General features: G+C 44.3%; 1 protein-coding gene across 1 annotated transcript in view; it reads right to left on the reverse strand.

The window, feature by feature from the left end:
- The window catches only part of PARP1 (poly(ADP-ribose) polymerase 1), a 57068-nt gene that overhangs the window by 14309 nt on the left and 17750 nt on the right, over positions 1–25009 (reverse strand). Inside the window, exons 5-14 of the mRNA XM_050948451.1 lie at positions 18125–18221; positions 16397–16513; positions 13130–13306; positions 11956–12097; positions 10358–10498; positions 9255–9497; positions 7783–7851; positions 5641–5773; positions 2788–2983; positions 1177–1305 (exon numbers count right to left, since the gene is read on the reverse strand). Of these exons, the coding sequence (XP_050804408.1) occupies positions 1177–1305; positions 2788–2983; positions 5641–5773; positions 7783–7851; positions 9255–9497; positions 10358–10498; positions 11956–12097; positions 13130–13306; positions 16397–16513; positions 18125–18221 (1444 nt within the window). The remainder of the gene's footprint in view (positions 1–1176; positions 1306–2787; positions 2984–5640; positions 5774–7782; positions 7852–9254; positions 9498–10357; positions 10499–11955; positions 12098–13129; positions 13307–16396; positions 16514–18124; positions 18222–25009) is intronic.

Consider the following 25009-nt stretch of genomic DNA (forward strand, 5'->3'; position numbering starts at 1 on the left):
CTATCCTTCTTCTGTTAGTGACGCGCATCTTGGGGGGGTGGGAGGAGGGTGGGCGGTGGCTGAGGGCCAAGGCTTTCAGGTCTGCGCAGCTCCCTGTCAGGAGCAGGGGGCTAGCCGCTTGAGGCTTCTTGCCTCCCACCGGCCAGAGAGCAGCCACCTGGGGCCTCTCGCCTTTGGTGGGGAAATCCACACCCAGAGTCCAGTCAGCTGCCATGTTCCGGGGAGAGGGGAGAGTCGGGACCCCAGGGGCAGCAGGGCTCCCAGCAGGAAGTGGGGAGCCAGGATTGCAGCAGCTCGGCTAGGGAGCCAGGAGCCAGCTTTCTCGTCAATTTCACAGCCAATGTAAGGAACGCAGTGTACACAGACACTGTGTCGCCCTAACTACACTGACATAAGGCCTACCCCTCTTGTGGAGGTGGGGTTATGATGTCGGTGTATTAGGGTAACTTACATCGGCGCGAGCAAGCCTGTAGTGTAGACACTGATATAGCGAGGTTGATATAAGCTGCCTTATGTCAACCTAACTCCGTAGTGTAGAGCAAGCCTTAAAAACATTACACAAGAATCCAGCACTTAACATGGCTGAGAGTAGAAAATAGGCTTTATCAAAACATCACCTTAATGCAGGTAATCAGCTTTCTGTGCACCTCCAGGGTCTCTGTTATTTAAATTTACTAATAATAGTTGTACATGTGTCAGGGCTGCAGACCCAGAAGGGTGTTTCTTGCCTCATGTATCAGTGGCCATCTGAGTTAAGATTCCAAAACTTCTACTAATGGTGATGATGTGCATAACAGAGGAATACAGAACGATTTTCCTTATCCCAAGCTGAGCTTACAGGACGAACAGACAGAAAAATCTCCTTTAGATTTACAAGCTGAGAACATTCAATATAGACATCACTAATGAAAGAGATGCACCAAGATGACATTTGTATAGTTATGATTGAAGTGTCATGTATGGTTTTTTTTTTAAACTAGTGATAAAGGCTAGTTAGACATCCCCCCCGCTGCACCCCCTTATCATAGAGCCTGATTCAATGTCCTTCAAATGATTCCCATTGACAGTGCTGGATCAGATCCACAGTGCGAACGGTCTGCTACTGCCAGCATAACTATCGTGTCTAGTGGGAAGGAGTGACTAGAAACAAGCAACATTAAATAAAAGTGCAAATACCTCAAATTCCACCATGGCTTTCTTCATGCTCTCCACATCAAAGATCATCTTAATAAGGTCCTGGACTGGCTTAGGAAGCTTTGACTTGGTCCCAGCACTCACTGTCAGTTTCCTCACAGCTTCTTCATCCTAGAAAGAGTAAACACAAACATGCCAAGGGATAAGGGAAATGTATTGATTGTCATGGTAGCAACTCAAAGCCAAGTTAGAGAGGGCACACTATTGTACACATGCCTGAATTTGGTGGGAAATGTGGAGTATTGCTCTAAGAACACAAAGCAATGGGTCATTAAGTCTGTATTAAAAAAAACTGAATAATGTTAACTTGACACATGTGATTTCAAGAGGTGCTCCATGTAAATGCAAGTTAAATTTAGAAGAACATATTTTTCATCTTCACACTTGTATTTTGCTGCTTCACCCAAAGCAATATTAAATAGATTTTCTTTTTCAACAATACTTAGCATATATGTAGATCTTGGTCTGAACTAGGAGACTGTTTTGTTTGAACTTCATAGCCTGTACTAATCACATTTTCAATACATTTCTATTGTAAATTTTTCTACTCATGGAACAATCCAGTAGTCTTCTGTTGACCACAATACTATTTGTGTGTTCTCCTGGATGTAGATAAAGATGTTGTAGCCTGATCAATAAAGCATCCACCTTGTACTTCAAAACAGAGTTCAGTGTGCATTGAGGTTGTAATTTTATTAACAGCTCATCAGTGTAACGTTCTGAACTAATGCAGACTACTTTGCTAAAGCTACATATTTTTATATTCTAACATTTCAGTTGACATTCAACAATTTGGCCATATGAATGTGTGATAAAAATTACAAAATATTTTCTAGATACTGTTATCTTAGGGGCTATGTTCAACAACTGTAGGTTTAAAAAACGCTCAAAAGTATGATTCAAATTGAGGATATCCCTTTAAGTAAACTCACAGACGTTCTCAGGGGTCAGAAGAGAGAGAGAATTCTTGTTTTACTATTTAAACAGTTCTCTTCTGCAATGGCAGATGTCTCTTCTTTGGTCTGTTCAGTATATGCATTTGACAGAACTCTGGGGAAGAGCCAGTTTTAGTGTTTCCTCCGTTTGGATGGGTCACTCACATAGCAGTAGGGGAGAAGTACTTTCTTACCAATAGGAAAATGAGATTGTGATGTACAACTGGCGTGGGACTCGGGGACCCAGGTAGTACATGAAACTACTTTTGACTTATTTTAAATGACAACTTTTCAAACTGATGTCCTTTTAACTTCCCCAGTTGAGAGGTCCCAAAAGTGGGCACATACTGTCAACTCAAAGGCATCTGAGCTAACTTTAGTTTTTAACACTTTTCTAACATGACTAGTTATCTATTTAAATACACTGTTGTTTGCACCTGATCTACATGGTAAGCCACTTGGGGTAGGCACAGTATCATCTTACACTTGCACTGCACAGAGCACTTCAGCACTCTGCCTAATGCAAAATATCCAGAATCCTGCACCGTATCCTTTTGTTGAACAAATGCATTCAGAAAGCAAATAAGATAGTGCAGGATAAGCATTTTCCTTTGTGTAAGAAAGAATTATCTTCAGCACAGGAATATTAGGGAGTTACCTGTCCATAGTCTATTTCCAGGGGGTAGAATTTTTTGGGATATTTAGTGAAGTTCTTGGAATGCCAGGAGTTGCCCGTTTTCTCTTCATACAAATTCAAGAAGTGCTCAATGGCATCATCTTTAGATGGCATCTGCTCCAGTTTGTTACTCCCAATCACAGTGCCAACACGACCCCAAGATCTGAAAACCCAATACCTAGAAGCAAACAAAACAGGAAAAGGGGACAGTAAGATCTCTGGATCTCAGTTCTAAATGAATCTGATCCCGCAATAAAGACTGCGTGGACATAAGCACAGTATCAGAATCATCCAGCTGCGTTATCATTCAATGGAAGGCTCTCTAGTTTTGGAATGACTACACACACATAATGGGGCAAGTTTTTATACATCAATGCCTAGAGCTACCAAAAAGTGGCTGCCACAGAAAGGTGTGCACACTATATAGGCACCAATATTGAATTTGATGTGTGAATGTAATACTGAAGGCCACTAGATTAACAGCTCTGGAGGCAAAAGTGAGAGTAGCAGTGAAAGCTTTCCTTTACTGTCCTATCATCATGCTTCAACTCTGACCTGGCAGGATCTTCTCCAAGGCCTGGTATAATGCAGTTTTTTTGTATTAATTTCACTATTTCAGTTGGGGGGTGATTTTTTACTGAAATAATCAAAGGGGTACATGGTTATATTACAAAGGAGCCTTTATACTGGTATTACGGTGTCCACACTAGGAGGATTGTACTGCTTTAGCAATATTGGTATAGTTAAAATAGGGATGCTTCTGTGTATAGACCAGCCTATGGCAGAGAGCCAGGCAACCCTTTGCAATCTCAGGAGATGCCAACAAAGTTGCCACCTGGTGTCCATTGCGGCTGGGATGCTGGCACTTAATCTATGGGTAGGGCCCTACCAAATTCACGGTCCATTTTGGTTAATTTCAGGGTTATGGGATTTTTAAAATAGTCTATTTCATGGTTTCAGATGTTTATATCTGAAATTTCGCTGTGTTGTAACTGTGGAGGGGGTCGTAGAGCTGTTGTAGGGGGTTCGTGGGATTGCCACCCTCACTTCTACGCTGCCTTCAGATCTCTGCCCTGCCTTCAGATCTGGGCACTAAAGGCAGCACATCTGTGGAGCTTCTTGAAGCTGAGGGAGGTACCTGGAGGTAGGTCTGGTCTCTCTTGGGAGTGCGGCCATACAGGGGAAGAAATCCCGCCCTGCCGGGACTTGCAGCTACAGTCTGGTGCACAGTACGAGATCCCAGCTGGGGTTCCCCCAGCCATGCCCCTCCCCTACAATAACTAGATTTAATGGGCCAGATCTGATTTCACGGTCTGTGACATGTTTTTCACGGCGGTGAATATGGTAGGGCCCTACCTATGGGACCTGGATTGAAACTAACCTTGCTTTACTGACACCCAACAACAGCAAATGGTAGAACACCTTTGCTCACTACCAACGTGAACCTCCTCTCTAGTCTGCCAGTTCAGCTCTATAGTCCATCACTAGTCACCTGTGCCATCCAGTCCTCCTACCTACACACCATAAAACCTTTAATATTGATACATTAGTCAGATTGCTTTGCTTGTGTGCTGTATCCCTTTCTCCGCACCCTTTATTCATCTGTCGTTTTACATTACATGTCTTTGGGAAAGGGACTAGCTTCTATCTTGCCAGCAACTAACATGTCTGGGCTCTACTGTGGGCTAAAGATGCCAATACTGCAGAGTAAAATTAATGAGGATTTCAGTGCCTTTTTGTTATCAATGCCCAACTTTATATCACACTCAACTTTATATCACATAGGGGCATGGCTACAAATGTCAGATTTCACCGCTACTCCTTAAGTGTTTGTCATAAGCAGCAACACTGTAAGTGGGTTCAACTTCCATTTGAGAGAGTTAGAGTTGTGCCTGCTTACATCAAGGCTGAACTGGCCTATAGTGGAGTCTGCTTACATCAAGGCTGAACTGGCCTATAGTGGAGCCAGAGGAGACAGTTATTCAGAGAAATTCTGGAGGCTCTTGGGAGTTGAGGGGGAGAAGGAAGAGACAGCCTCAACTTTTGTGACTGCACAGGCAAAGGATCCAAAGTGTCTGACCATAAAAGGAGAGAAACAAGGCAATTTAATAGGTGAAGTAGCAATTCTGATGTATGCTTGGCCGAGACTGGGCATGATGCTTCCTGGCCCTTTTCAATGCACCTTGCCAAGCCTCAGGGTACTGGTTTCTACATGCTTCCATAGATGTGGAGCAGTCTGAAACTGAGCCAGCCTCCACAGACTTTGCAGTCAGCTCATACCAAACAGGAGTTAGAGGGAAAAAACGCAACCTGCACATCTTCATAAACAATGTCCCAAAATTAAAATGGGCACACTCGTGCCAAATCCTGCCTTGCTGCTCTTGAATGCCGAGACACCGGTCCCAGGACATTATAGTTTGGGTGGTACATCATATAATTAACCCTAATTCTATATCTAAAAAACTTCAACTGCTCAATCTGAGATGTTTTCACTATCAGTGGAATTGAGCACAAACCAGACTTGCTCAGGTGCTTATCAATTCCTAATTTCCATTTCATCCTGTAGGTTTACTTTTTTCATCTCACTCCGTTCAGCAAAAATGAAAACAAACAGATTGGTCAGTTTCACTTCCATGTTCTCATATGCTTACCCGATGTTGCTGTGTTTGGGTTTCCAGAACTACAATGGAACTTTTCCATACAGAACAAAACAACATCAGAGAATTTTTTTTAAGAAGTCATGAAGACATTTCTATTTATATTTGGCATTTGTAAAAAAAAAAAAAAACAACGTACTGTAAACCCCCCAGCATTCCCATGAGAAATTAAACCCACCTGATCTCTCTGTCATCCTCCAGTAGCTGCAGTTTGTAATAGGAATTGGTTCCTCTGACAATATCTACCAGGCCAAGCGTGGCACTGAAGATTTTACCACTCTTTTCAAAGACATGAGCAGAGTCCTCCAAACCTATGAAGAAAGGTAGCGAATTAGAGCCAAGGTGAGGTAGTCATTTTGTATCTCCTTTCCTTATTCATACTAATTTTGTGTATGCAGACTTAAGAGATGTTAAGACACACAGGCACAAAACTGGGTGACTGGACAACAAAATGGCAGATGAAATTCAGTGGTGATAAGTGCAAAGTAATGCACATTGGAAAACATAATCCCAATTATACATATAAAATGATGGGATCTAAATTAACTGTTACCACTCAAGACAGAGATCTTGGAGTCACTGTGGATAGTTCTCTGAAAACATCCACTCAGTGTGCAGCGGCAGTCAAAAGAGCAAACAGAATGTTGGGAATCATTAAGAAAAGGATAGATAATAAGACAGAAAATATATGGCCTCTATATAAATCCGTGGTACACCCTGTGCTGGGGCGGCTGCCCCACCCCCTGAAAAAAAAAGGCTGGAAAAGGCCAGAGAGGCTGTGCAGGCCAGCAGCCAATCAGCAAAGGCCTGTAGAGAGCCAATCAGGGCCGGGCTGGGCCCTATATAGAGGCTGCCTAGCAAAAGAGAAGGCAATCTCTCCCTGACTAGCAAGGGAGGAGGACTGGCTCTTGAGGTAAGGAGGCAGCACCTTGGACAAAGCAGTGCTGGGCAGGCTTGGGGGAGCAGAGGAGAGCCTTGGCCCAGTTATCTGCCAGGCTGTGACCCCTGCTAAAAAGAGTCAAGAATGTGAACGAGGCCAAAGGGGAAGCAGCCCAGGGAAGATAGGTGGACAAGAGGGGAGTGAAGAAGGGCAGAGAGAGGCTGTCGCTAGAGGGTCCCTGGGTCGGGACCCAAAGTAGCGAGTGGGCCTGGGTATCCCCATTCCCCCCTTGCACTGCACCTGGCCACAGAGGAGTGGGGCCGAGACAGACTGCAACCTGCTCCTGAAATGAGGAGACAGACTTTGGGGTTGTGGTTGGCCACTGAGGCAGGTGCAAGCCTCCGACCTCCATCCCCCGCACCCCGCCTCCAGGGGGTGAGAGTGGAGTAGCCGCCGAGTGGGGAGCAAAATGGGTCCCAAACCAGAAGGGCAGATGATGGGCGAGACAACACATGCAGAGGGCGTTCCGCAGCTGACAAGAGCTTATTCCCAGAGTAACCAGCGGGAGGCGCCAGCAGTGGGGAATTGACACCCCGTCACACACCCACATCTTGAATACTGTGTGCAGATGTGGTCACCTCATCTCAAAAGATATATATTGGAATTGGAGAAGGTTCAGAAAAGGGCAACAAAAATTATGAGGGGTACGGAACGGCTTCCATATGAGGAGAGATTAATAAGACTGGGATTTTTCAGCTTGGAAAAAAGACGAATAAGGGGGAATATGATAGAGGTGTATAAAATCATGACTGTCGTGGAGAAAGTAAATAAGAAAGTGTTATTTACTCCTTCTCATAACACAAAACTAGGGGTCACCAAATGAAATTAATGGGCAGCAGGTTTAACACACAGTCAACCTGTGGAATTCCTTGCCAGAGGATGTTGTGAAGGCCAAGACTATAACAGGGTTCAAAAAAGAACCCTGTTCTGTTCATTCCCTCTAGAGCACCTGGCATTAGTCACTGTAAAAAGACAGGATATTGGGCTAGATGGACCTTTGGTCTGACCCATTATGGCCGTTCTTATGCATGGAGACAATGGAAAAGCCATTGTTATCTCTATGCATACGCAAGATGACCACCGGCATTTAACATTTCACCAAGCAAATGTTTCTTCCATGAGGCAGAGTGAAAAGTGCTGAGAATCCACAACTCCTAGGTACCTCAATGGGAACCAAAGAGCACTCGTGTCTCAGGTTTGGGCTATCATGGTTCATTTGCAGAGAAGAATTTAAAACATAGAATTTGGTCCACTGTTCGGATCATTAGCTTCCCCGGTTAGAGCTGGGTACTGACAGGGAGTGCTATGTGAACACATGGATTCAAACTAATCAGACTCTGGCTAGGATGGTTGGAGGCACAGCTGGTTTTCTGCACTCACCTGAATCAGGATCCACTGCTGCTCCTCCTTTAACTGTTAATTTCATTTTCTTTTCAGACTTGCTGGTTCCTGAAGAAAGAGATGGGAAGACCTTAAATTTTTAATCTGATAAAACAGGACTGTCTGAAGAACTCTCCTTGAATAAATGCTCAGGCTCTTTAAAAGCATGAGAGTAGTTTTCATCCTGTCTGGATTCACTCTAACGGGTTCCTCCTGTATAAAACACACTGCTCTTTTAAAGCAACGTTAGAAGTTACTGCACTTTGACTTCCAGCTACACTGCACCTTATGTGATCTAACCTGGGGACTGACCGTCTACTGAGGTGACACCTGTCTTCTCCCCTCCCTGCACCAAACAGGTGGAATGTTTTAGTTATCCTGCTAGAATTTTAGTGAGAGTTGCTTTCATAAATTAAAGCCTGGACAATTGCTGTGGGCCAGGCTGTTACGGCAACATACAACATGTGGTAGAAATTTTAAGTTTGGGGGTCACAAACTCTGTTCTTCACCTCTGAGCAATCAAAGGTTGGAAGGCTCCATGGAGACAGCACATTCACACACCAGAGAAATGGATGGAAGAGGAAGGTATTGTGTAGCACTGGCTGTCTCTAAAACAGAGACATTATACAAACCTCCTTAACCGTCTCATATGTGCCCCATGATCATGGCCTCTCGACAATGTGCGCGTACAACTTTCGCACATTAGCTAGAATGAAGATAATTCACAAGGCTGAACTCAGCGCAATTGTTTCTGAAGTTTAATTTATGTACATTGAACTTACCTACTTATCTTGGACTCTGTACCAAAGCCTATGGTTTGTACCTGAGCTTGCCTATTGCTCAGATGGGGACTGTCACCAGTATTAACAGATTTATTTTGTTGACAGAGTTACTATATTTTGGGTGTCTAGTACATCATGGGACTGAAAACCCAGGAATCTTGGGTTCTGTCACTCACCATATGACCCTGAGTAAGTCACACGGCATGCTGACAGAGAGCCAAATTCTCTGTTGGTGTAAGATGAGGCTGCTCTATGAAGCCAATAGGGCTGTGTGGATTTATACCAGCAGAGTGTCTCAGTGTATAAGGCTAGAGGAGAAGCAGGTTTTTTCATTGGCTCCCTCAGCATTATTTCAAACTAAGGAATACAACAGGCAGTCTCTCTCTCTCTCTCCCAGGCAAGAGTGCGCTAGAAGGGGGCAGGCAGTATGGCAGGGAGAAACTCTACGAACAGCCCGTCCGGGAGGGAGTTTGGACACTGAGGCTGGCTGGCCTTGGGGCTTTGTTACTTGAAGAAAGAATAAGGGCCCAATTTAGGGAAAGGGGTGAGTTTGGACTGTAGCCAAACTGTGCTGTGTGAGGAGCCCACCCATTCGCCCTCCGACCCTCACACAAGAGGCATGCTATGGAAGGGTAAAGCTTAAACGGTAACGAACACTCCTGTGGAGACAAGAACCATTGTGTTTTTTACCTTGTTCTTCCTTGACCTTCCCAGCACTCTTCATATTTGGCAGCCCGCTGGACTTTCCTCCCAGGGACGTCTCCGTATGCTCCTGCTTCACCTCTGCACCCCAAGGCGAGAGTGCATGCAGCGACAGGAGCTCCTGGAAGCCCTTGCTGGAGGATTTCACATCCTGCAGAAACTCCTCTGAGACCACCCGGACTTTGGCCTCCTTCACTTCTTCCATCTTCTTGGTCATCTTCTCAATTTCCTCTGCAAGGAGGGGGATAAGAAGCTGTAATCCAGGGAAGCTGTAGTCCAAGTTTCCTGGAGCAAACGTTTCAGTGACAAAGACAGCACAGAGGTCTTCCGAAAGGCTCTAATTCTAGCCCAGCTGTGCTGGTGCAAGCTTTCTAATGTTTTAAGGAGGTGTTCTGCATGTGTTACACTCTGCCCAAAACAAACTCCCCAACAGCCTAGTCTAGGCTAAAACAAAATTACCTGTTGCACAGTGACTTTCTGGATTTCAAACCCTGCCTCACCTCCCAACTGAGCCAAGGGCTTGGTGGGAGCTGCTCTGATGAAACCTGTGGTAGCAACCTCCAGGCCAACTGTCTATCAGGGACATTTCTCCCCTACACCATAAGGGCCTGATACTGTACCTTTGAAGTCAACAGTTGTTTTGGTGTTACTTCAGTGGGAGCAGGACCTAACATTGAAATAGCCACAACCATGCTATGAATGAATGATATGAAATAGTTACGTCCCACCCCCATTTGACACACAGATAACCTACATCAACCTCAGCTATCCATTGCATAAAAGAAGTCACCTCACAATTAAAACACAGTCTCGTCCTTTAAAATCCACAACAGGAAATATACCTATTCCTGACATCAGCTCTACTGCAGTCAGGAAAACACTAGATCACTCAGAACTAAGAGCGCTATAGAAAGTCTTGCTTACAAAATATATTTTTATTCACTTTTCCAAGAATATGAAAAAAACCCACTATCCAAACATGGCTCAACAGAATGTCACTTCCAGCCTTTACATAGGAATTTAACTATGGCCTTTATAATCTCCTAACTCCCAAGCCCTAAGGTTGCTGTTGATACAGCATGGTTCCTCACTTTGTGTGCTGATGCACAGGGTAGCCTTGTTCGCTGTCCCTGTCACCTTTCCACCCAGGTCCTCAATCATAGCCTTCACTTCTTCCTTGTTCCTGGATAATTTTCCAAGGGTCAAAATCTTCATGCTGGATAATGGCTTATCTAGTTGTTCAGGAATAAAAACATCACGTAAATAAAGAGCAGTGAGCACTAAACCCACAGATCCTGAATCTGATACTGCTTCAAACAATTGTCAAAACCATCCATCCTCCCCTAGTACAGAGAACATACAAGCCAGCATAACCCAATGTACAGTAAATTTCCTGGGAAGACAGGTGGAGAAATGCAAAGGGTTTTAGACTGAGGACATGACTATACTGGCACCTTCCCAGCAGACACTGCTTGCACGCTGTTGGCTATGAAGTGCTAACACAGCTTCCCTTTTCCATGTACAGTGAAGGGAGGACCCAAGAGAAACCCAAAAGGTAACATTTAATCCACAAAGGGCACCTCCTTCATTGAAAAGCTGCTTTGGGGAAACTGGAGAGGCAGGATGTCGAGATGGGAGCAGACTGTGAAGCAGATATGGCACTGAGCCGTCTTAGCCCGGTAACCACTCAGGATCAAAGTGGTAACACAGCTCTAGCACTATCATGTTACAGATCAAACACACCTGTAATAGGTTTTGCGGTCTACACAGCCACAAACGCTGAAACACATCACAGTAATACTGAAGACTGTTACAAGTGCTGAGGGCTGAATAAATCAAAGTAGCTCCTACTGATAGGTAGATGGGGAATGCTGGAGGAGTCTGGGATCAAGAGGTTAGAGGAAATAACCATTAAGTGAGAGAAGCCAAAGACTGGTAAGCCACATGCAAATAAATGATTTCAAACATGCTACCGCCCTAACAGTTTAACGTTGGAGTGGAACATGTGATTCTAAGGTCTATGGATGTTCCTCACAAAATCAAGCAAGAAGCCACCTCATTCAATGTTTCATTTGAACCCTAGTCACACTGCCCAAGGAGTTGGAAAAGCTCTGCACAAACACAGTTAATAAACGTGATAGGGAAAGGGGCTCCCCAGGGGCAGTTCAACGTTTAAAACTCCTAGGTGACTTGTCAAAGCACAACCTGGATCTCAAATGCGTTTGTCCACAGAAAGAAGCTGGGATCTATCCACATCGGGGTGAGGAACAGAAGAGGCTGCCTCTGCTTCTCACCATGGCGATTCAGCCTGATGTTGGAGCAGAAGGAGGGGTACAGCATATTGCACAGCACTTCAGGGACAGCATGTGATTGGCCATCAACGTTCCCCATCCTGAAGTGCAGGACAGCAGACAAGTGACTGAGCAGAGCAACAGGAAGGCGCTCTGCAGAGTGAGCAGGTCACACACTGAAGCCACTGGCTTCTCAAAAAACCAATCAATGCCTCCTTGCCAGTGGAGTGCCAGGAGAAATCCCAGAGACTGCACTGACACCTGCTATTCCCCTCCCCACTGCCACACTAGGGAAAGCATAAAGTGAATGTTATTTGGCTCCAATAACTGGATAGACACATATTCCCCATTCAAACCAGTCTCTCCTGGCTCTGAACACTGCCTAGCGAGTCATTTACCTGCTGGCACACATGCCTTCTCTGTCAAAGGAGCCGAAGCTGCTGCTGGAAGCACTGTGTTCACAGCCACAGCCTCTGGAGGAAATGCTCTGTCTTGCTTTTTACACTTAAATTTCTTCAGGTAGGTGATTTCCCGGAACTCCTGGGGGGGGCAGCATCATAAGACGACTTTAAAACCTACTAATACTGTTACAAAGTTAAAAGACTAAATTCAGCATTGGTCAGATCTTGGCATTTACTCCTGAAAGAGTCTTACATGGATCTCAACGTAGTTCACAATCAATTCATTACATAAGCCACACAATCTCCCACGCGAGCTAGGTAATTATCCTATTTTACTGATTGGGAAACTCAGGCAGAGAAAGGTTAAGTGACTTGCTCAAGGTCAAAACAGTGATTTAGTGACAGTCAGGAATAGAATCAGGAGTCCCAGCACTTCCCAATCCCCTTCCCTAACTATTAGAGAACACTGCTTCCCATTACACAAAAACCTAATTCCCCAGACACATTTGGTCTCTCTCCTCAGTGTAGTGTTTAAAACAAATGTGGAGGAAAAACCTTGATTTTTTCAGTTGATATTTCACCAACATTTCTACTGCAGGATTTGTTGTTTTTTTTAAAGCACTGGTTAAAGCACTGATCATTAAAAGTCATGAACACAGTCTCTGAAAATGCATTTCCCAATTCAGAGGGAAAGCAGAGGAAACTGCAAAGCTCTTTGTTTTTCAAGACGGTAATTGCTTACAGTGTTCTGGAATTCAGACATTAGCATCTGAAATTCGGAGAGCGCAGAATTAGAATCGCTTGCCTCAGTTAAAAAGAAAAAATTAAAACAGCAAAATCCACCAGTCATTAGGAATTACACTAAAAATCACACACATAAACCACAAGTCACTCTTGCAGCAGCAGAACAAATCAGAGAGGCCCAAAGTTCTGGAATGGAAGAAAAAACATCTCTCCATCCCACTGCTACTGTACAACAATCTCCCCTGTGCATTAGCAATGAGCAGCTCTTCCCATTCTCAGAGGCAGAGGTGCACAGAAGCTGCAGTATGTCATGCCCTCTAATACCAAGCTGTAGGCATTAATATTTATTTCTTCCCTTCCACGACTAATAAGAGTAATTTAAGAATTAAAAGGCCAAGTTTTAGATAGTCAAGTCTGCTGCATCTACCTTTGGGATTATCCATTCCTTCCTGTTGGGGGTCTGTGTTTTGGCAACACATTTAGTCCAGGCAGTGATGTCCCCTGAGCAGTAGTAGGCATCACTCTTGAACACAAACTGCCCCTTGCACTCCTCACAGGGAAGCACAGCTCCGAATGCCATCCCATCTGCTACTCGGTCCAAGATCTAAAGAAACAGAGAAGCAAACAAATCATACTAGGATAACAGTGGAAGCACACACAGCATACTGTGTCAGAGAATCCAGCAAACTCACACACATCTGAATACCTTGGCCTAAAGACAAACAGTGTTATTTGTTGAATCTATGGTCTACACTACGCGTTTAAACCGATTTTAGCAGCGTTAAACCGATTTAACGCTGTACCCCGTCCACACTACGAGGCCCTTTATATCAATATAAAGGGCTCTTTAAATCGGTTTCTGTATTCCTCCCCGATGAGAGTAATGCTAAAATCGGTATTACCATATTGGATTAGGGTTAGTGTGGCCGCAAATTGACGGTATTGGCCTCTGGGCAGTATCCCACAGTGCACCACTGTGACCGCTCTGGAAAGCAATCTCAGCTCGGATGCACTGGCCAGGTAAACAGGAAAAGCCCCACGAAATTTTGATTTTCATTTCCTGTTTGCCCAGCGTGGAGCTCTGATCAGCACGGGTGGCAATGCAGTCCCAAATCCAAAAAGAGCTCCAGTATGGACCGTACGGGAGATACTGGATCTCATCGCTGTATGGGGAAACAAATCTGTTCTATCAGAGCTCCGTTACAGAAGACGAAATGCCAAAGCGTTTTGAAAAAAAAATCTCCAGGCTACACAGTGCTGCGTGACAAGCGTAACAGGAAGCCAGAGACTCAAATGGACGCTCATGGAGGAAGGGAGGGGGTACTGAGGACTCTAGCTATCCCACAGTCCACAGCAGTCTCCGAAAACTATTTGCATTCTTGGCTGAGCTCCCAATGTCTGTAGGTTCAAACACATTGTCCAGCGTGGTTCAGGGAATAGCTCGTCAATTTACTCCCTCCCCACACCACGTGAAAGAAAAGGGAAAGAAATCGTTTCTTGACTTTTTTCAATATCACCCTATGTCTACTGAATGCTGGTGGTAGACGCGATGCTGCAGCAGTGAAGAGCCGTATCCGCTCTTCTCCCTTCCTCGGTGGCAGACAGTACAATATGACTGCTATCCGTCATCACCATCAGCCCGTGCTTGATAACTGCTGAATACCCCTGGCTGGCCTCAGGGGCGCCTGGGTAAAAATAGGAATGATTCCCGGTCATTCCCAGTAGATGGGACAGAACGGCTGGTAACCATCCTCATCATAGCAATTGGTGGCTGAGCTCCTTCAGCCCCCTCCCTTTCCTGTGTAAAGGAAAGATTCTGTACTGTCTGGACTATCATAGCAGCGGCAGGCTGGGCTCCTCTCCTCCGCACCGCTTAATGTCCTGCCTGGACTGTCATAGCAGCAGGAGGCTGCCTCCCCCTCATTTTATCTCACTAACAAGTCACTGTTTCTTATTCCTGCATTCTTTATAACTTCACGACACAAATGAGGGGGACACTGCCACAGTGGCCCAGGAAGGTTAGGGGAGGAGGGAAGCAACGGGTGGGGTTGTTGCAGGGGCATCCCCCCGTGAATGGCATGTAGCTCATCATTTCTGTGGGATCTGACACGGAGCGGCTGTGCTCTCTGATACATTGGTTCTCTAGTACACTTGCCCCATATTCTAGGCAGGACTGACTATTTTCAGAAACCATAAAGGAGGGATTGACTTGGGGAGTCATTCCCAGTTTTGCTTTTGCGTCCCCGGCCAATCTCAGCCAGGGGCACCCATGATAGCAGCAGACAGCACAGAAGGACAGATAACCGTCATCTCATTGCCAAATTACACTGGCAGCAGACGGTACTGAACGACTGGTAACCATCTCTGCTATCATGCAAAAGCAAATGAATGCTGCTGTGTAGCACTGGAGTATCGCTTCTGTCCAAGGCATCCAGTACACATACGGTGACTGTAAAAAAAAAAAAAAAAGCTGAACGGGCTCCATGGTTGCCGTGCTATGGCGTCTGCCAGGGCAATCCAGGGAAAAAGGGCGCGAAATGATTGTCTGCCGTTGCTTTCCCAGAGGAAGGAGTGACTGATGACATTTACCCAGAACCAACTGCGACAATGATTTTTGCCCCATCAGCCACTGGAATCTCAACCCAGAATTCTAAGGGGCGGGGGAGACTGCGGGAACTATGGGATAGCTACGGAATAGCTACCCACAGTGCAACGCTCCGGAAATTGATGCTAGCCTCGGACCATGGACGCACACTGCCGAATTAATGTGCTTAGTGTGGCCATGTGCACTCGACTTTATACAATCTGTTTTATAAAATCGGTTTATGTAAAATTGGAATTATCCTGTAGTGTAGACGTACCCTAAAACTAGCTTATAAATAAAAGCACAGTCCTCAAAACTACTTGTGGCACAAAGCCTTGACTACATGTCACTAAGTTTGTCTACCCTCACATAGGCACCCACTTGTGCCTTTGGACAGTCATCTCCTCAGGACAAGGCTTCTGCTTTGTGTCTGAGATAGCATGTTTAATGTAAAGGACTAAGCATGCTTCCACTGGAATAAGTTAAAATGTTGCTGGAAGACAGGTGTTAGACTTGGTTACACAGTATTTAGCTGTCAACGCATAGTCCATAATAATCCAATCTTCCTCCTTGGAAAATGATCCTTGACCATTTTAATCCTAGAGACCTACTGTAGCCATCCCACTCTGATCCCTCTGTTTCTCTCCCCTCCCCGCCCAGCACCCTTGAGGCTTTAGCACTGTTTTAGGAAATGTAAATATTTCAAGTCAGAGATGGCTTACACCTTCCAACACAGATTGCAAAGGCCACTTCCTATCCCATTCAAAACATTTTGTGGCAACTACAGTAATTATTTATGTGAATAAGTAACATTAGTAAAGTCTTAAATGTAGTTTTAGCTTCTTTTAGTGTAATTAAACTGCTGAGAAGAAAGAGTAGATCTGATGCCACATGCTCAGCCTGCTCCCTACAGACCACCATCAGGGCATGGAGCAGTTTGCAAACCACTGCCATGTGTTCAATCTAACTGATTTTTCTGTTCTTGAGATTTCACAATAGGCTTTTGCTTCAGACCTTTGGCTGTCATTAGCAACATAGCTCTGAATGAACCTCACAGATTCAGACAGACAGAAAGTCACATTCATAACGGAAATAACCCCCCCCACTCACAGCAGATTCCCCAGAAGGCACTTCCTGTTTGTTGGCTATCAGCAGCTCTTTCAGGTCATTAGTGGAACAGACTTTCCTCAGCTCGTCTTTGATGCTCCAAATCAGCTCTGTCTGCTCCTGTTGAGGAAAACCTGGCAGCTTGGATATTTGCAATCACTGTCAAAGAAGAGCAATTCTGAAGTAGCAGGCTACTGTCAGGCTTTCAACAAACCAGAAAGAGGCAACTAAAACGAACACCCGCAAACCGCCCGATGGGGTTACAAGTTGTCAGGTTTCAGTGTGACTGACGAGATCGTGTGCTGTGCCTGTGTTTTTCCAGCTGTGAGGCTGCAAGTGAACGTCAGCACCAGAGAGACAAGATGCATTTTCTCCCTCTGCTGTGCTTTTCTTTCCCCTGGTGTGTGTTTGTCTTGTTTTGTTTCTAGGAAATGGGATCAGACTTTAACAACAACAACTGCTCCAGCCCATCTCAACTAACTGCTCTTTTCCTCAGAAGGACAGTTACCACCATCTTTAATACCATCTAAGAGATTGTCAAATTGGGGTTTAGGGGAGTCCTTTTAAATATCCAACCGGAGGAAAAGGGAACAATAAATGTTCAAATGAAAATCTTACTTAATACTTCACATTTCAAATGCTTTAACTGTTTTTCCTTCTTTTCTGTATCTTTAATAAAAAGTCAAAAAGAGGTTTATGATGTTTGCAGCAGTACTGAGCAGGCGGAGGTTTCTGCAAACCAAATCCTGAACCTTGTTTAACTCTGTTTAATGTTGGACAGTGACAGGGTCATTTTAAACACCACTGACTCTTTAGGCCCACATATTCCATCTAAATGAATACGACAGGTCACATGATAGAAGTGAGCCCACAAATCCTGACGCGTATTGCCCGTTTTAAGCTACAAGACCACATATACACGCTCCCCTAAAAAAGGGACTATAAAGGTCAGTCATCCAGGCAATAAGGGAAAAATCTAGAAACTCTTCTTTTGGGGCTTTCCATTGAGAGGGAGAAAAGGGATGGATAACGACAGAATGTTGGACACTAAAATATCACTTGAGACATTTCTAATAATGCACAGGCATTTGTCATCTGTGTGTTTAGGTGTGGTTTTCTCTGTGCCATGGTGATAATGGGTAGCAGATATGTATGTTAAATAATTTCTAGTTTCAGTAGAAAAGACAAATGAGTTCATCATACTAAGAACAAAAACCATGATGAATTTAAGAGTTTAACCCAAAATCAACCCTGATTCTCAGAATGCTGAATTGTAGCAGTTAAAACCTTCCTGGTCTGTAGACTACGAAACAGGGTGCTCTGCTAAGGATGTAATAGGTTATAATTGCAAAATAAAGCAGCAGAAAACTATAAGGCCTTTTTGCTCTGTGTAAGCTATGTTATGGCCTCACCATTAAGATTTCAATTTCAGGAAAAGCTACTGGCATTTTTTTCTTTACATCTCTGAGGGGCCAAGGTCTGAATGGGCTTGCATAGTGAACTAGCATCTCACCACTTTACAGATGAAGCATACTAACAGGGCAGCATGAGGGATGCTTGCATTGCTGCGATTCACACTCTACTTGTGTGAATAAATAAGACTCTAGATCCTGTAGCTGTGAATAAATAGGACTCTACATGCCATGGCTGTCAACCCAGCACCCTTCAACAGCACTACATTCCCATTCAGAAAGAAAGTTTTAGAAGTTTAGGATAGCTCAAACAACAAACCTTCAACAGCTTCTCCTGCTTGGATTCTCTGTCTTTTTCTTTTTTCTGTTTCTTTTTTGAGGTCACATTTCCATCCACCTCATCTCCTTTTCTCTTTCTAACGGAGAAACACACACAAAGGGAAGTCATTCATAAGTGTTTGGCAGCGACTACCTGAGGTCAGTCTGATTACAGTGGATTGAAACTGAACACTTCGTACAGACTAACTTTTTGATTTGCGCAACACTAGTTCATTTTAAAAATTTCCTTCCTGCTAGATCTCAAATGCAATATAAATGTATTATCTGCTCAAAAATTCTAGACTCCACAATGGAAAATCACAACCAGACTATGCCTGCTTAAAACAGTTCTCCACAGGAGACCTGTACAGACTGGCAAAAGTATATATAAAAAAATTAAATTGCATCACCCAAAAGCCTCCAGAGATATTAATCTGTGGCTGCATTAACTACTTGAAACATCTTCACTTAAAAGATAAAAAGTCAGTAAGAATCACTACATTTTCTCAGATCAATGTAATAGCTGGCACAGACACAACTCCTTACAGTAGGAACATTAATGGATAATTTATCACCAATACTTGGCTTTTCATTTTAGACTCTGTATGAATTTAAAGTGTCAAGGGTGGCAAACACAATGACCTTGATAGGCTAGTTTTCTTTCAACGGCCTTGATTAAAACCCATGTAGTATCTGACAGGAAAAAAGTTTATACTGTCCCCCTGGTTTTAAGTTGACACTATTCTCACAGTGTTATGACAAAATTCTGCACAAACAGTTTAACTGAAGTTGGCTGGAGCTGCACTGGCTGTTGGGAATTCGAGTATAAAATGTTGGCTCAGAAAGCCAATAAAGGACTTGGGGGACTTCAAAAAGGACATGGGGCCCCACAGAAGACAATTTACAAATGTCCAGATCCGGACACGTCATCTTCTTGGCCACAGTGCACTTGACATATGTTCCAAAATTCAGAGTTTTAGCTCTTTTGGGGAGAAAGGGGGAATTTCACACAGATCAAGGGAGAGGGATCCACAATAACCCAGAGCTCCAGATAGGATGCATATACCAGTACTTTTGACCTTTGGTTTAATTCTTCCAGGTCCCCTATCATTCAAGGCCATGTTTGTTGTATTTTTAAGAACAAAGTGCCTGTACCTGTGTTTCTACCAGCACCTTAGATTGTGAAAATAACATTCCCTATGAAACTACTTATTACCCTTTTGCATGGTTTACTCTTTTTGCACTTCTGTCAGCTTTGACAATGGAAATAAACTAGCCCAATCTTGAAGTGTTTGGCTTGTAAATAATGAAGGGAAATGTTTATATTAAAGGATCCATTTTCATGAAATTTCCAAGATTCACAGAAATATTTCCATTGCATTTAGACTTTATAAAGCCTGTCAAGGGTCTACAGTTTACCCAAACTCTGCTTTCACTTACTGTGACTCAGCAGCAGCCCTTTAAAAAGCATCTGTGACTAATTAGGAATCACACTTGTGGGGGAAATAGCTAATCCCCAGAGCCCTCAGCACCAAGTCTACCAAATTAGCATGTGAAAGCATTCACTTCCTCCCAATCTCTCTCCAACTGAGTCCCATGTTCAGATAAGTGAGGACATTAGTTTGACTAGGGTTTGTTGGCCTCAGAAGATGGCTACACAGTAAAATGCCTGCACACCAACCATCACCTCCAGCTGGGATGCCCAGAAGGAGGCAGAAGAGGTGCACCACATTCTGGAGATCACTTGTTTTACAAAAAAAGCCACATGCTCCTTCCAACATCCCTGCAACTCACTCACCTGGGTAGCTGAATATCAAGAAAAGCACAAGCTGAGAGAGAGCCTGGCCTTCAACTGTGACCAGAGTGAAGGAGTCCATCCAATCCCTTCACTAAGTGCTTCAAGCAAGGAACCTGTCTGGTGATCTCCTACATGGCAGCAGGTTTTATGTACTAGCTGCAACATTAAAGTCTTTTGGAAGCTCTGCAAAATTGTCACCTGCACCAAACCTAGCTGCGCAAAAAGTTATCAGCTCAGGCCCAGTTCAGCAAAGCACTTTGTGCTTCAGCTCATTACATTCTTTGACTAGGGAAGAAGTATGTGTTGAACTTTCAGGGACATGCTCAAGTGCTTTGTTGAATCAACATGCTAATATCTAAAATGTCTCCTTTTTAGCAAGGGGAAAGTAAAGAAACACTCTTAGGTAGTAATCAGACTTTCTCCCACAATCAGTCAGCACATGAATAGCCAGAAGCCTAATACACCACTGAAGGACGCTTCATTCAAGGCACTGTGCCCACATATTCCATCAGCTAATGAAGTCTTTGGATGGTTCTCCTCAGAGTCATATACAGCACTGGATTACTCTCTCCTGGTAAAGGAATTAATGTGTGTCATAAGTTAACATCTGGACAGTAGATAGCAAGAGGCTTGCTTAAAAAGACTGGCGCCTATGACCAACTGACATAAGACACCACCAGAAATGTTCCACTTTCTCCTCACCTTCCTACTGGATTTAAAGGGTTTATTTAAAAACTTTTGGAAAGCTGATGGAGGAAGAGGGCTGAAAAGGACTGGCATACTGTATCCTGGCTCTGCTGATCACCACATCAGCCATCCAAACTCAGACCTTCCTTGCGGAGAGAAGAACATATGAAAAATACTAACAGTAGTGGAGATTCTGGGGCAAAATCAGCAGCCAGTCTGAAAAGGGAGAAATGCAAAGACCATCACCTCAATCTGCCCTCTTCAAAGCATCAACTGATTGTTCTTGTTCCCTGTGTGAGTGGTTAATATAACACTGCAGTTAAACCAACCCTGCCCAGTGGCATCTGGAGGGCAGCCTCTCTTTCCCCAGTAAAAACTGCCTCAAATAAATTGCAATTTCTACTCTACAAAGACAAATGTACAAGAGAATTCTAGGGCTATGGGCATTTACTCTTTCTATATTTAGAACATACGCTAGCTGATATTTAAATGAGATGTGGCCCACAGACTTTTGGCAGGTTGCCAATGTAACCCTCAGCAATAAGCATCAGTACTCCCTACAAGGTGAACCTTTTAGCACACAGCCACCACCTTTTTCTTGTGCAGTTGCTGTGTGGTATTGTCAGGCAAAGTGTCCAGAAAATCCATCCACCTACTTTACACGCCTAAGACTAGAAATGAATACCCAGAGCACATACAGAAAATCAGGTGTTGTGCTTAGATTGTACTGGGCTGGGACTCAGTAAATAAATAGTTTTATTCCGCCCCCCCTCCCCCATTGTTCCTAACAACTTCTTGTCAACTGCTGGAAACGGGCGATTTTGATTACCACTACAAAAGTTTCTCTCTCCTGCTGGTAATAGCTCACCTTAACTGATCACTCTCGTTAGAGCAGGGGTAGGCAACCTATAGCACGGGTGCCGAAGGTGGCATAGAAGCTGATTTTCAGTGGTACTCACACTGCCCGGGTCCTCGCCACCGGTCCAGGGGGCTCTGCTTTTTAATTTAATTTTAAATGAAGCTTCTTAAACATTTTAAAAACCTTATTTACTTTACATACAACAATAGTTTAATTATATATTACAGACTTATAGAAAGAGACCTTCTAAAAATGTTACAATGTATTACTGGCACGTGAAACCTTAAATTAGAGTGAATAAATGAAGACTCGGCACACCACTTCTGAAAGGCTGCCGACCCCTGCATTAGAGAGAGAGAGAGAGAGAGAGAGAGAGAGAGAGAGAGTGTGAGTGAGTGAGTGAGTTCCTACTGTATTTTCCACTGCATGAATCCGAGGAAGTGGGCCTCGCCCACGAAACCTTATGCTCAAATACATTTGTTAGTCTCTACAGTGCCATAACTACGCCTGTTCTTTTGCTTTAACTCAGATATTCTGAGAATTCACTGCATCTGAGAAAGCATTGGTTCGGAGGTGAGCAGAATGGTGTGAGAGGGACTTAAATAATGTATAGCACAGACCAGTGTTTCTCAAACTTGTACTGGTGCCTCCTTTCACATAGCAAGCCTCTGAGTGCAAACCCCCTTAAGGAGGTTTGGGGTGGAGGCTGACAGCTCATGACCCACCATGTAATAACTTTGCGATGCCCAGTTTGAGAACCCCTGTCATACACCATATTCCTAGTGCTGCCAAGCCATTCCTATGAACTACCTGTAGCAGTGGTGGGCAACCTGCAGGTTATATGAAGCCCACAGGCCGCAGGTTGCCCATCACTGACTTGTAAGATAAGGTTATTTCCCCTCCTGGTTATTCCCTTCCACAATGCTGCGGTTAGGAATGGCAGGTGCTCTGTCTTTAGATATCAGTTTTCAAAAGGTCTCTTGTATATATATTGTACTGGAATGCTGAATACTGACTAATAATGCTTCAATCTTACCACTGAAGAGTAAATAAAAAAAAGTGTGTCTAATCATGCCAGGTTACCCAAGGTAAGTTAAAATTTAATTAGATTCAATTTGTGTCACACAGATCAGTGACCAAGGAGGAAAAAAAAAAAAAAAAGACTGACAACCAATTCCTACTCTGCCTCTGTTGGCAACAGTGATGACTCCAAGCCCAGTAAAAGAGGACGGGGTTCTGCAGTTGAATTTGTGACCCCCCTCAGGTAAAACCTATCCACAGCAGAAACAGTTCAGTGAAACCAAAACTTGAGGGCAGTCAGTGTAGACAGAGCCCAAGACACAAGTATGACGGATCTCAATGAAACCTGGAAGGAAGAGGAGATCTTGACATCTCAAATTCTGACGACCAAATCTGGAAGAAGAGTAGGCATGTGGAATGAATGTCCCCTTGCATGGAAAAGCTGGCACAGGTTACACAAGAAATAAGAACGAAAAAATACCACCTGAACGTACTTGGTGTCAGTGAGGTGAGATGGGCAGGGAGTAGCAAGACTGTGTCTGATGGTGCTACAATCTTAGGGTACGTCTTCACTACCCGCCGTATCGGGGGGTAGCAATCAATTGCCCGGGGATCGATATATCGTGTCTTATCTAGACGCGATATATCGATCCCCGAACGCGCTTATATCGATTTCGGAACTCCATCAACCCGAACGGAGTTGCGGAATTGACAGGGGGAGCCGCGGACATCGATCCCGCGCGGTGAGGACGGTGAGTAATTCGATCTTAGATACTTCGACTTCAGCTACGTTATTCATGTAGCTGAAGTTGCGTATCTAAGATCGATTTTCCCCCGTAGTGTAGACCAGCCCTTATACTCAGGAGGAGCAACACATGAAAGAGGTGTAGGAATTGTGCTGGATAAAATCAGAGCAAAGACTGTTGGTGTGGAAGCCAGTGAATGACAGAACAGCAGCAGCCAGGCTGCAAACAAGACACGTCAAGTGTACAATAATCCAAGAACATGCACCAACAAAATGCAGCAGGTGACAGTGAACAGGATGCTGCACCTGCTTGTAGAATGTAAGTCTTGATGTCATAGCTAGGCACTTCCAAGCTGACGACAGGCAACTCTGATGCATAAATTAGCAACAACGCTACTGTCTGGGAAGAAGTCAAGGCCACAGCAGCAGAAGGCATCTGAACTAATAATGGCAAAAAAGCTCTTGACTCTCTCTGGCACAAACACCCTAAAACAGGAGGCAGTCATATCCAGCACAAGAGGATTCATAAGCTTACATGAAGATCACTAGACAATGCAACTGTTAACCAGATAGACCATGTGTATATCTAAGAAATGGACACCTTCACTGAGGGATGTCAGAAGAGCAGATGTTGGCTCAGACCATTATCTTTTAGTGGCCACGTTTCAGCTTAAACTCAAAAAGATCAGGAAAATGGACAAAGAGAGTGTTACAGCAATAGAGACGTTCAAAGACAACAACATAGATCAGACTCCCGACTGAATTTAGCAACCATTCCAGTGTTTTACAGGAACAGGCTGATGGAAGTCTGGAAGACAGATGGTCCAAGTGGAAGAAGATGGTAGGTGAGACAGCAGAGAAAGTAGTGGACTACTGGAGAGGATGGAAGAAAGATGCATGGTTTACACCCAAAACATGGGCAGCAACTGAGGCCTTGGCTACACTGGCGCTTTACAGCGCTGCAACTTTCTCGCTCAAGGGTGTGAAAAACATACCCCTCGAGTGCTGCAAGATACAGCGCTGTAAAGTGCCAGTGTAAACAGTGCCGCAGCGCTGGGAGCGCGGCTCCCAGTGCTGCAAGCTAATCCCCATGAGGAGGTGGAGTACGTGCAGTGTTGTGAGAGCTCTCTCCCAGCACTGGCGCTGCGACCACACTCGCACTTCAAAGCACTGCAGCAGCACCGCTTTGAAGTTTCAAGTGTAGCCATACCCTGAGAAGCAGAAAGCTCTAAGGCAAAAAAGAAACAGTGCAAGGCACAGGCAGAACTCTTAGAGACACATCCAAAAAACAAAGAAAAAAAACAAAAGAGATGAGATGCAGGTAAGACAGAGATGCCTGGGTTCAGGAGAAGGCTGCAGAAGCAGAAGATGCAGCACAGAAAGGAGATTTCAAGCAGCTCTGTAGAATAATGGAAGACCTTTCGAAGAACCCAACCATTGCAGAGATTCTGATGGACAGATGTTGAAAACACATGAAGAACAAGCCAGATGACAGAAGGAACATTTTCATTCCATATTAAATTCTTCAAGGCCAACCATCATACACAGGGTCAAGAGAAATGCCAATGCTAAGTTAAAAATGGAAAAGGGACCAAACACACCTGATGAAATTAAAGCAACCATGCAACGCCTCAAATAGTGGCAAGATCCTGGGGTTGACAGAATTCAAGCAGAGGAATTACAGGTGGGAGGTGAAATTCTGACTCAGCAGCTAACAAAACTCTAACGAAATATGAGTGAAAGAACAAGTGCCGCAAGACTGGAAAGATGGTATCAG

Source organism: Gopherus flavomarginatus, chromosome 4, assembly GCF_025201925.1.
Source record: "Gopherus flavomarginatus isolate rGopFla2 chromosome 4, rGopFla2.mat.asm, whole genome shotgun sequence".
Classification (NCBI taxonomy): Eukaryota; Metazoa; Chordata; order Testudines; family Testudinidae; genus Gopherus; species Gopherus flavomarginatus.